The sequence below is a fragment of the Echinococcus granulosus genome (assembly GCF_000524195.1).
Source record: "Echinococcus granulosus chromosome Unknown EG_S00044, whole genome shotgun sequence".
Classification (NCBI taxonomy): domain Eukaryota; kingdom Metazoa; phylum Platyhelminthes; class Cestoda; order Cyclophyllidea; family Taeniidae; genus Echinococcus; species Echinococcus granulosus.
The window spans coordinates 601,141-612,241 of NW_020170424.1; the positions used below are offsets into that span (position 1 = coordinate 601,141).

The 11,101-nt window shown below is 46.0% G+C and overlaps 2 protein-coding genes across 2 annotated transcripts in view; one reads left to right on the forward strand and one right to left on the reverse strand. All coding sequences in view use genetic code 11, as the record gives it.

Annotated features, from left to right (window-relative positions):
* Nucleotides 1–3,145: 3,145 nt before the first annotated feature.
* On the forward strand, nt 3,146–3,564 carry EGR_05715 (hypothetical protein; the record flags this gene model as incomplete). Its single annotated transcript, XM_024494964.1, has 2 exons — nt 3,146–3,199; nt 3,334–3,564. The coding sequence occupies 2 exons, from the start codon at nt 3,146–3,148 to the stop codon at nt 3,562–3,564; spliced, it is 285 nt and encodes a 94-aa protein (XP_024350660.1).
* Nucleotides 3,565–6,926: 3,362 nt separating this feature from the next.
* EGR_05716 (hypothetical protein) overlaps nt 6,927–11,101 on the reverse strand; it is a gene marked incomplete at both ends in the record, with an annotated part of 6,258 nt that continues 2,083 nt past the window's right edge. The window contains 3 exons of the mRNA XM_024494965.1: nt 6,927–7,109; nt 7,867–7,918; nt 9,027–9,163. Of these exons, the coding sequence (XP_024350661.1) occupies nt 6,927–7,109; nt 7,867–7,918; nt 9,027–9,163 (372 nt within the window). The remainder of the gene's footprint in view (nt 7,110–7,866; nt 7,919–9,026; nt 9,164–11,101) is intronic.

The window sequence follows — 11,101 nt, forward strand, 5'->3', positions numbered from 1 at the left end:
ATCTGCTCTCACAATCGAGCTGACACCCTCACACACACGTGAACCAGTGTATCGGCCTGTCTGACCGTCATCGTGGGGTGGTGCAAGTGAATGTGGCACGAGTGCGTCGAATCGCATCGTTGGTTGTGGTGCTCAAACATGCCATTCATAATATTTTGTCTTCATTAAAAGCCGGAATTAAAGCCTTCGCTTCGCCTTCACTCATCGAGAATATGACAAGTGAATCGGCAGGAGTGTTGGTGTATTAGAAAACAAATTTTATGGAGGAACAGAATTTTGAGGTGCTAAATCAGGCGGACAGGCAGGTGGGGAAATGCAACTTTCCGTGAGGCGACAGAGAAGTGTCAGCTTCTCCCACCCCAACGCAGTGGCATGAAACTTCCTCATTCTAAATGCGGAAGAAGCAGAAGCATTAAGATAAACATGTAAACATTGGATAGGCGCGATTTAACACTACCATCACTGACGCACTGCAAGCCAGAATGTTCGTGAGGGCGATGGCAACAGCAAAAAGCCTTGGTAGCAGTGGCACTTCCAACCACACCATCTACCCAGAGTTCAACTGGCAGACAACTCCTACCTCACCCATTGCTCAGAATTTCACAACTCCCATCGATACCAATGTGCCTGATAGTGGTGTTGGAAGGGGTGCCGATGCTATTGCCTCTTAGTTCATCTTTGTCCACTTCCTATTCCGTAATGTACATCACAGCTTTCTTTCCTCCCTCAGTGTTTCCACATAAGGTTACATCAACCGAGACTGCGCTGCAGATCTACGTGACAAGTCTATTGCACTCTTCACAAATCCATCGCCCGTCCTTTGGAGGATCAAGTTCTTGTAGCTGTGTGCGATTCCCTGTTAATCAGTATGTCAGCAGCATTCTCAGTGGCGTGGTAAACAGCCGTTCTGCGTTGTGACTTATGTGTTGGGGTTGGAACATGCAATGGCTGTCTAGTGGAGTAGGAAGGACACTTCGTAGCTTTGTGAAAACGAGGAATGGGTGCTCAACAACCGCCTGTGCCACGAAGACTCATAATCAGGCAGATGAATTTATCAGCAGAGCTATCACGACAGCAAGCCACGCGATAATGGCCTTGTTGTCTCCAGCATGTCAGTGACATTTCGCGAAGTGACAACACGCAAATGAAGGGAGCAAAATATATGAATAGTAAAAGGAAAAATGGAATACCCACTGGTAGCCCAGGCGAAAACCAGTTGACGATTCCTGGAGAGGCCAAATTTGGTACGGGAGCGAGTGTTGCAATGGGAGGTGGGAGGGTTCGGTTTGAATTAGCCTAGTCAGACAAGTCATTGCAGACTGTCTGTCTATCGTGTACTTAGCAATGCTGGTGGCATAGCTGTCAAGCAGTTAGTGTAAGAAGCTACTGGAATTTGCATCGCCAACTGTCATACTGCTAAACTGGGCCCCTTAATTCCTCAGCAGTGCTTCGCCTATTGCAACGTTAGGAGATTGTCCCGACGTGGGAATAATGACAGAAGGCAGTGTGGTGGAAATTGCGATGGAAGTGAGGTGAGGGCACTCGGACCATCACTACCACTAGCTGCACTCATAGCAATGGCGTTCGCTGAACTCAAAGCAACCAACAAACCTGGAAATATTATTTTGCAGAAAATCCCAGAGGGACCCAATTGTTGGGCATGAAGAATGAGACTTAATTGGAACTGGCAGCACAACTACAACTACCACCAACTAGAAGGGATGCTCCACTGCTGCCACCGATAACGATACTTCAGTTTTGTGGTTGATTCATGCAGTTTGTAGTTGGAGAAATGTTGGAGAGATCAAGTGTGCAATTGGCAGATATCCTGCCTGGATTAATGAAATGAGTGGGAGAATTCCAGAGCAGTGCAGAAAATGCAGCTTTGACGAATACGCAAAGTGTTTTTCATATGTTTTTCTCTTCCAATGGAAGGTGAAGAAGTAAACAAGTAAAGAAAGGCCTGCTCACTTAAGGTAATGCGATTCGGGCAGCACCTTTCATGCCAGAACATCCAGATTGGTCCTCTATGCCGCCATACCTCGTTGCTCAATGAATGCATTTGAATCACTCCAGCAGTACTCATTTCCGATGTTCGGTGTTCACCATGCCAATCTCGGATAAACTCACTCCACCTCAGCTCACCTCATTCTCACTGAACTGCACAGTGTATATATGCCTCTCCACCGACCGACCGAATCACGCTGCAGATGCCTAACGCAGATTGCAATGCACCCTAGAGTACCAAAATTGGCCATCGGATTGCAGGTCGTCTTCCAAGGCCACATATGATCCACTTCTTCATCTTCCTATGATATCTCCACTTCCGATTGAATGTAAAGTCAGTAATCAACAATACTGACGTGAGAATATAATCGCTTGTTGCAGGGAATAACCTAGACAACTGAGGAGGAGAGGGTTGAGGAGGGCGGCAAGTGCAACTCTTGGACGCTCACTAGCACAACCTCCTCCTGACAGTAGTTGTGAAATATCTCGATGAAGGTTTGGTCGGTAAATTAGTCAAGTGTTGAAGTAGGAGGAAGGTGACCCACCATTAGATGGCTGTTTTGGCATTCTGGAGGCAAATCGGAATCCTTGCAGTGTGCTTGCAATGTACATTAGTTAGTCGAAGGAGAGGCAAATATGCGATTCAGTGTACTCCATGATGATGACACCAACCCACGGTGTCTCGCCTGTACACACAGTCAGCATTGACCAACCAGAGGGGCGAGGATGAATGCGAGAGGTGTGTGACTGCTATGTAGTGGCCCTGAGTTCCCTCTACTACCCTTCACATCCCTCCCCACCCATGTGTACTATTTACACATCTTCTTATATCCTCGTGCATTCATCTCTCCTGCCTTCTCATGAGGTGGATGAATGGGTTGATTTGAGAGGAAACATAACTGAACGAACGTAGCATGAGGGAAGAACACAATCTCAGGCAATGACATGTGCCTCCATGCTCACGAAGTAGATGGACGATTGGGTGAAGTGAAGTGGATGTAGTGTAGGTAAATGCACAGATGACAAACAATGGGGGAGTGTGAAATCCATGTATGGTTAGATTTGGATGAGATGGTTAACAGTAGAATGCGACTAAATGAATGAGAGGAAAGTAGGTAGGTGGGCGATTTCGGATGAAATGGTTGTGTGGGATGCGATGCACTCATTGCACAGACGTTCACTGGCCTCGACGGTCAGTCTGAGAAATGTCATTCTATCTGTGTTGGTGTCTTGTGGGTAGGACCAAGTTCATTCCGTTGTCTGAAGTTGCCTCCTCAGAATACCAATTTCAATTCAACTCACCTTCAACAAACTCGTTTACTGCAGTACTGCTCTGCTACAAACAAGAGGAATCCATTTGATGTTCTGTTGGGCAAAATTGAAGTTGCGGATGAAAGCCCAATGTCAGCACAGGCCAGGAACTACGGTGTGCTGCCGGAGCATGGAATCCGCGATGGGAATGCAGAAGGTGTCACATCAGAGTTGCCACTGCAAGTACTCACTATTGAAATCCTCTTTTCAGACTTCCAAAATTGGCGTCAGGAGACGACCCAATAGGTGACTGCTAAGGAAACACATCTGATATTTATTTCGCCCAACCATGTCGCATTGCCTTCTTCCTTGGCTCAGTTGCCTCCCCACTTTTGGATTGTTTGTTCTCTCAACCACAAACACATTAAGCAAATCGCATGTCTAGAATGTGAGTTTGTGTGGATGTCACGAGGGAAAGTAGAGCAAACCGACAGTTCATGAGAACTGCTAGAGGGTAAAATCCGGATTCGGTGCTATCATACGAGGGAAGTGGAATGGCTCAGTAATGTGCCTGAAAGGGAGGCGATTGTAGGGGATGACTCGGAGTGTAGCACGTACCTCTGTTGGAATATACTTTGACGGAAGAAGGAGATCAAGGCAGTGGTGGCGTGCTACGCACATCTGCACTATTCACCAACCATTTGCACTCTGCCTTAATCTGCTCTTACCAACTGCAGGGGATGTCAGCCTCAGCAACAGGGATGAAGTCGATTAAAACAGTACGGGAGGTTAGTTCTTAGTCACCTTTTTGTATTCAACGCTGTTTGGCTAGATTTCACCATTCTTCAATTAGAATTAGAAGATGTTAACTTCTCATTACCTCAGACTTGAAGTTAGTCCACAATGGAAGCATGCAACACTCGCACCGCAAAATGAGCAGTAGAATGGAATGCTGTCTATGTGATGGGATTTTAACTTTGTCACATTTATTAACACCAACGCGCATTCGCCCCCTCCCACGCCTGTCTAACACCGTCCTCCCAAGTGAATTGATGGTTGGGTGGGAACGGATTTAGAAGAGGGAGATGTTCAGATGGATAGGGGATAGAGTGTATAAGAGTGGATCAGGATCAAACGAATAGGTGGTTGGATCATGGGAAATGAACCTGGGTTAGTTAGATAGGGCATCGTCATATAGTCGGGTCATGAGGGTCCACTCAAAGGGTAGTTTTAACTATCCGAGTGCCAATTGGGCCCGATATCGTGTCGGGGACCACGAATGAGGCCACTTCGGCAGATACAAGTAAGATGGAAGCATCACCCCTACTAACCATTCATGACTGCGATTCGCGTTAGCGCAAAACCTTTGTGACTGAGACTAAGTCTTGGCGTGGCAAAATAATCTGGACAAAACGGATATCCTTCAATGCGCAAAATTACACTCACTGGCATCTAACGTCTCTACAGCAACACAAGAGTCCTTCAATCCCTTCATACCAAGCAACTCCTCCTTTGGCCTCACATTTCACAAATCCCAATTTCCCTTCACTCTCACACCCCCATGGATTTATTTCAGCTTCCAAGTTCTGGAATGTCATGAAATATGGTGTGCAAAAGGCGAGTGTACTTCTGCTTCCAATCCAATTACCACATCTAACACTTCCAATCCTCCTCATTCTCCCAGATTTGCATGTTCCCATAGTGCTGAGTGATTAGATCTCAGCAACCTCTGCTGCAACAGCTACTGGTGGAGGTGATTCTGGCATTAGGTCGGACACATTTCCCCTCATTTTGGACAGTCGTCGATGATGTCTCCATGTTACGCATTTATTAGAGCCCTGAACGCATTTGTCTGGTCGAGCACGAATCCGAGTGTGTGAGGTAGTTTACACACTTACATCAGTCCATGGGACACTGAAATGTGAGGCTTGGGGGAACTTCCTACTTTACGATTAGTAGAATTATTATTTTAGTTGTGCACCTAGCTGTAGAGGCACTTTGCAATTCTCCTTCTGAGTTTTCTACTTTCCACATAACAGTCTACGCATGTCTTTGGCATTTCTCACTGTAAATAACAAGTTGCCTCCTAAACTGACGTGACTCATTGCAGTTTCAAGGATGACCTGGGCCACTGGACATCGTTGACTGGCACAGCAGCCACAGTGTTTACTCTCCTGATTACAAGTGTTTTAAGGAAAATTTCGCCCCCAATTTGCATTTGGAATCTGCAAAATATTTTATACTAGTTAGGGGACATGAGTAAGACCAGCCAAAATACACAAGCTATTACTTGCTTAAACTAAGTTGTACGAAATTTTGCGGCTGATAAATCTTAAACAGTGGCTTAAATTTTCATTTGCTGGAAGGAAATCACAGCAGAAGCACTACCCTCTCGCTTTGAACTTGCAGAGATACAGATGCTTCAGCTGCTGCAAATCGGGCAGCACAGCAAAGGGAGGGGATGGAGCTGCATGCATCATCTTCGCTCATCGAGGAAGTCATGGCAGACCGGAACATGGATAGTCGTGTGTCATTAAACATTCGAGAAACAGAGTGAGGAACTCATGCAGCTACACAAGGAATGCAAGCAAAACGTGTAGAAGAGGATAAGTGGTAATCGCAATCAAGGGCTTCTAGACGAAAGGGAGAAGTGCGGGAATGTAAAAAGGGCAAGACGGATGTCATTGTCGTCATCAGCATTGTTGCTGTAAGAATTGTGACAACTAGGATGGAGTAGGGAGAAGTGGATGTGATGTCGATGCAGGTAGCTGCAAGATAGCTTGTTGGGATTGGGTGGTTGTATAATTTTATTAGCCTACTGCATTCCTTCCCATTCGGCCAGTCTCATTTCCCCTCTTATGCTCCATTTTGGCCTCTGTACCACCGTCACTCCTCTGCCATTGCGCAAGCGTGTCTATGTCACCACTTCTCCTTCTTATATCTTGCTTATTCCTTTCTTCACTGTTGGCGAAGACGCTCCTCCCTACTACTGCTGCTCACTCCTCACCTCTAGCAGTTGCAGCTGTGGATGCAGTATCAGCGACAAGTAGCAACGATTGACAATTCCTTACTCATTCCAGCATTCCACAGACACTCACAAACATGGCAAAAGCTGGAACGTCACCATTAATCTTGCGGGCATGTTCCACAGCAGCCGAGAACTCGTTATCACTAATGCATCTGTCAAAAGCGAATTTCAACTGAAGGGACAGTTAATGAGTGTGCCTCTACTTCTGCCCTTACAATCATTGCGCTCTATTCTTTCCTTGTGGTCCAACTTCTGGCCTACGATAATGGGAGGGGTGCAAAGAGTTAATTGTACACCGCCGCTGATGCAGCGGTATTAGCAGCAGTGGTAGTGGTGGATGTTGTTGCGATGCCAAAGTGAGCATTCAAGACACGGCGAGGCCCAATCAGTAGTGTCTGTCAGCATCACTAAACAGCTCCCATCCAATTTTCTTCTCTCGGATAACCAATGACATTAGTCGCCACCAGTGTGAGAGTAGGTGGACAAGAACCACGGATAGAAGAGCCGTATCACTCACATGCTTTAGTCATTGGCCATTCAACTCAACCCAGAGCTTCAGTACCTCCCCGATTTATAAGATGCAAATGGCACCAAAAGTGCAACAGAAGGGCGCCTCCGGTCAAGCTGACTAACCACCACATTACAATACATTCAAGTTTACTTGACCATGGTTAGTTAACGCCTCCGAAGGAGAAAATCCACTTCTATAACCTGCAGATTGACTGCTCCCATAATCCAACTTTTGCAATTCTGAAAATGCATTCAAGTGTGGACGAAAAACGAAGGTGGTCTGGAAATTGTCCACTCGTAATGCTTCATTGCACTGACATTCTGACGGGCGATTTGTGTGCGATGGAGCAAATCCTTATGCTGGTGTTCAACAAACCATGCAAATTGTGGTGTAGGTAAATAATTTGTTTTAGCTTCAATGATTGCAGAATGCGTCCCAAGAAAGTTGCCTCGTTAGAACATTTGTGCTAGGCACAAATTGCCTTTTCGTGTAACGTTGTGTCACTAAAAGCTGAGAGAAGGCCTTTTCGGATCAACTCTGCTTCTATCGCCTCGTGTGTAATCACTTGACTGCCTGATGTAAGGATTGTGAGAAGGTGGTACTTACATAGAGCTGACAGGAGTAACACCAATGGAATAGGAAGGAGGATGATAGAATTGAAAACGAGGCTGACACTTTCCACCTTCCACCTTTCCTCTCTCTCCCTGTCTATCCAAGGACAAGTTTTGCGACTGCACGAGGCAGGAGATGTCGCCTTGCTTTCGGTGGAATAGCTTTGAGTTGCGTTGATTTTGCTGTTGGTCAGTGATGGTTGCCTAAACCACGCTTGCCTAATGTCCGGACGATTGCCCCACTTCCTCTACATTTGACATGAGGCTGTTCAAACCCTTCCTTTGAAGTGAGGATGTCTGTGATCGCACAGCCTTTGATTGTTCCTGCCTGTCGTTTTCATGAAATCCTACATTCGCCTGCCCGTCTGACCGTCTGCGTGCACACCTACCGGTTCAATTGTCCACACCTTGCAAGGGAAGGTGGAGGAGAGACTCCATTCCTGACTGCTGATGGAGACAAAAATGGTGAACGGCTTATTTGAGCAACTCTCCATCCATTGTACTCCATTTCTTTGATATTTAATAAAAAATTTCAGTATGTCTCAAGCCGGTGAGTGCAAAGTGAAAGAATGTCAGCAGGTTAAAACCACAATGATGCTGAAGGGATTAGTGACTGGATTCCACTGAATACGTAAAAGTAATGCAGAACACGAGTTCTTTTGAAATTGATTTGAATGGTATTACGTGTTCTCAGGAGGCGACTCCAGACAGTGCACAGGTGTAGATCCTACTGACATGGCGACAGAGATCGAAGCGCCTCTCAGAGTTCAGCAGTCGAGGTCAGTGCAATGAATGCATCGCATTCCAGTCGCTGAGGTATTTGCATGCAACTCAGGTCTCCTAGCAATAGTAATAATGCCTGGGAACCCACTTTACCATTTCGCCATTTGTCCCTTCTATGTGCACTCAGCCATCTACCCATCAACACATAATCCCTTATTTTCCCACTTCTGCCAAATCTACACGCCCACCTATCTGTCCACCTGTTCATGTATCTAACTATCTGTGCCATGTTTCCACACCATTGAATTACTCCTCTATCTGTCTGTTCCAAAACATTGCTTTGTCTACACCTAACGATAGCACTCTAAACATTCTAATTCTCCCTACATATCCATCCAGACATGATAGTACTCTGCATCCAATATTGCCACCCAACTAGCAACTACAGTTTACAATGTATCCGCTCAGCAATGTTGACCCCCAAATCCACCTATTCATTTGCCGTTTTATGGCAATGAAGTCAGGACAAAGAGTTGCAGGATCATACCTAATGAGGCATGCAATTACTGCAAATGAGTAGGACGGGATATGAGGGATGGTAGAGGGAAGGCAGGACCAGCACGTAGTAGTTCCGCCTCTCACCTTTGTCTTCAACTGCCCGTCTAGTCAATGGAGACTGTGTGTGAGGAAGAGACACCGTGCTACAACGTCACCGTCACGAGGACGAAAGGATGTGCAGCCAATCACAAGCTCGTATTCCGATCATCGTGCTCATCCAACCCATCTGCCATCACGTCATTCCTCAGTTTTATCATGGCCTTATGGATAAGGTTCACGGCTATGCCGCAATGATGTAGCCTGTAAAATTAATGCATTTGAGGATGGGCAGATGGACGAAGACAGAATGGATGGAGTTGCCAGAGGTGACTGATTCGAATCTGTGAAAAGTAAATAGGACGCAATGGAATGTGATATAAATGCAAGGCAAGTGGATGGGAGGAAGGCAACAAAAGAAACCACTGAAGTTTCTGACTAGTAACCACAATGAAAAATATTCAACGACTGACAAATTTTTGCTGGCTGGAGTAGTGAAGTTCTTTAATGAGCCAATGTGATCCTGGCCTTCCACCAACTTCAGTCGTTTTTGACCTAATCAACTAACTGCTCCAAGGATGCTGAACTCTTGACTTGACTTGACACTTGACTTGGTGCAGAGGTATATGGTTGGCTAAGTGCATTTGACATGGCGACGATAAAAGAGGAAAGCCGACTCGGGTTATTGGCACCAACATAAGAGGAGCAGACGAAACACCAGAATCACCGTCAATGCTCATCTCGGCAATCCCAGTGCCAGGGGATAAATGAGAGTGGTTTAAGTGCTTAAAAATGTGAAAGTTGCTAATGACTTGCAATAAGCGGCGCATCTCAATGTTGAACAAGATGGAGGATGGTTAATCGTTCACGAGACCACTACTATAGCAAATGGGGCTCGCTCCATTGTCAACACGGCTTACTGCAGGCTAGAGGTGATTTCCCACTGCAACACTGCCCGGCGAATCTGAACCAAGTTGAGGATGCATGAAATTGGTCCTGATAACGACTGAGTTGTAGGAGGACGAGAGCAGAGAGACAGCTGACGTCTCTTTACAAGCCACTGTGACAACTGCCACCGACGTGAATTCAAACGGCAAGGTGACTGGTCCAACGAACCTCGATCTGAATGCACATCTCCACTAGCGTAAATAATCTGGTGGAAGCTGTTTCACAGAAGGTGATTTAATCAAGACAAGACATGACAAGTCGTTCACTTGTACTTTGCTTGTTGCACGACGCGGAGTGTATTCAACACCACGGCTCACCCAGTACTTTCCCACATTTGTCAGCAAACTATGTAGTCTCGCACCACAAGTCTTCGGAAATATGCCTCCAAACCAATGCCAGCCCAAAGAATTAGGCGGATTCATTGCGAATAGAGGAGACTCCAATATTTCTTAGTGGTCAGCCTCGCACTCCTTCGTTGTGCTAAAAAATCACAGTACATTCGTCCTTTCATGATGTCCACTCCTGATTACGTTAGTTCCATCCTATGACACAGAAAATGTCCACTTCATTGCAGCCCCAACGTTGAAGGTATCCAGTTAAATGATTCCTAATTTGTTCCACAAATTAGGCTGTAGCACTCTTCGCACTACCAGGCCCAGGCAAGCAGCTCGTTTTGATAAAAATTTTACCTTCAAATCTATCGATAACTGCACCAAATATGCATGGAGGTGAGCTCGCAATCATCAAACAGCATCCCAAATACGGACAACAGACTAGGTGTCAGGACACCGAGCAATTGACACACATCAGATTGGATCGCCGTCTTTCATCACAGAACAGCGTTCTCACTGACGATCGGAGCATTGTTTGTGGGAAAGTGGCTGATGTATTCCTTCGCATTATGCAAAATCCTCCACCAACTTAATGTTTTCCACTCAGTATGGATAAATGAACAAGTGGTCAGCATTATCCAGATGCTTGGTCGCGTTGGCTGGTAAATGAAGCCCCAAACCCTCACCTACAGAGCTCAGTCAAGAGTGCCTCTCAAGGAGCTTCAACAACTTTGGTAGTCAGCATCCGTTGAACAGGAGATTGTCGCAATGTGGTCGGAAGCTTCACCATCTGCTCCACATTGGCTGCCCTCCTGATTAAGATGAATAGAAAAGGTAGTATCCTTTGTCAAAGAGGCAAATGTACCATTCTGTACAGTTGGGATTCCAACGTTGCCCTTTCTCTTAGGGAGGGCTACTGCTGGTGGGTGTGGTCAAAGTACCTGACACGACAAATGACTGGATATTAATCGGTGCGTGTCCAAATGCCTAATTCCTTCAGCATTGCAGGTCATGCAGCAGTCGCTTGAATGCATCGCGAATTTATGCTCGGCAGTGAATTGCAAGTGAACCCACAGGCCGAATCCAACGGCATTGC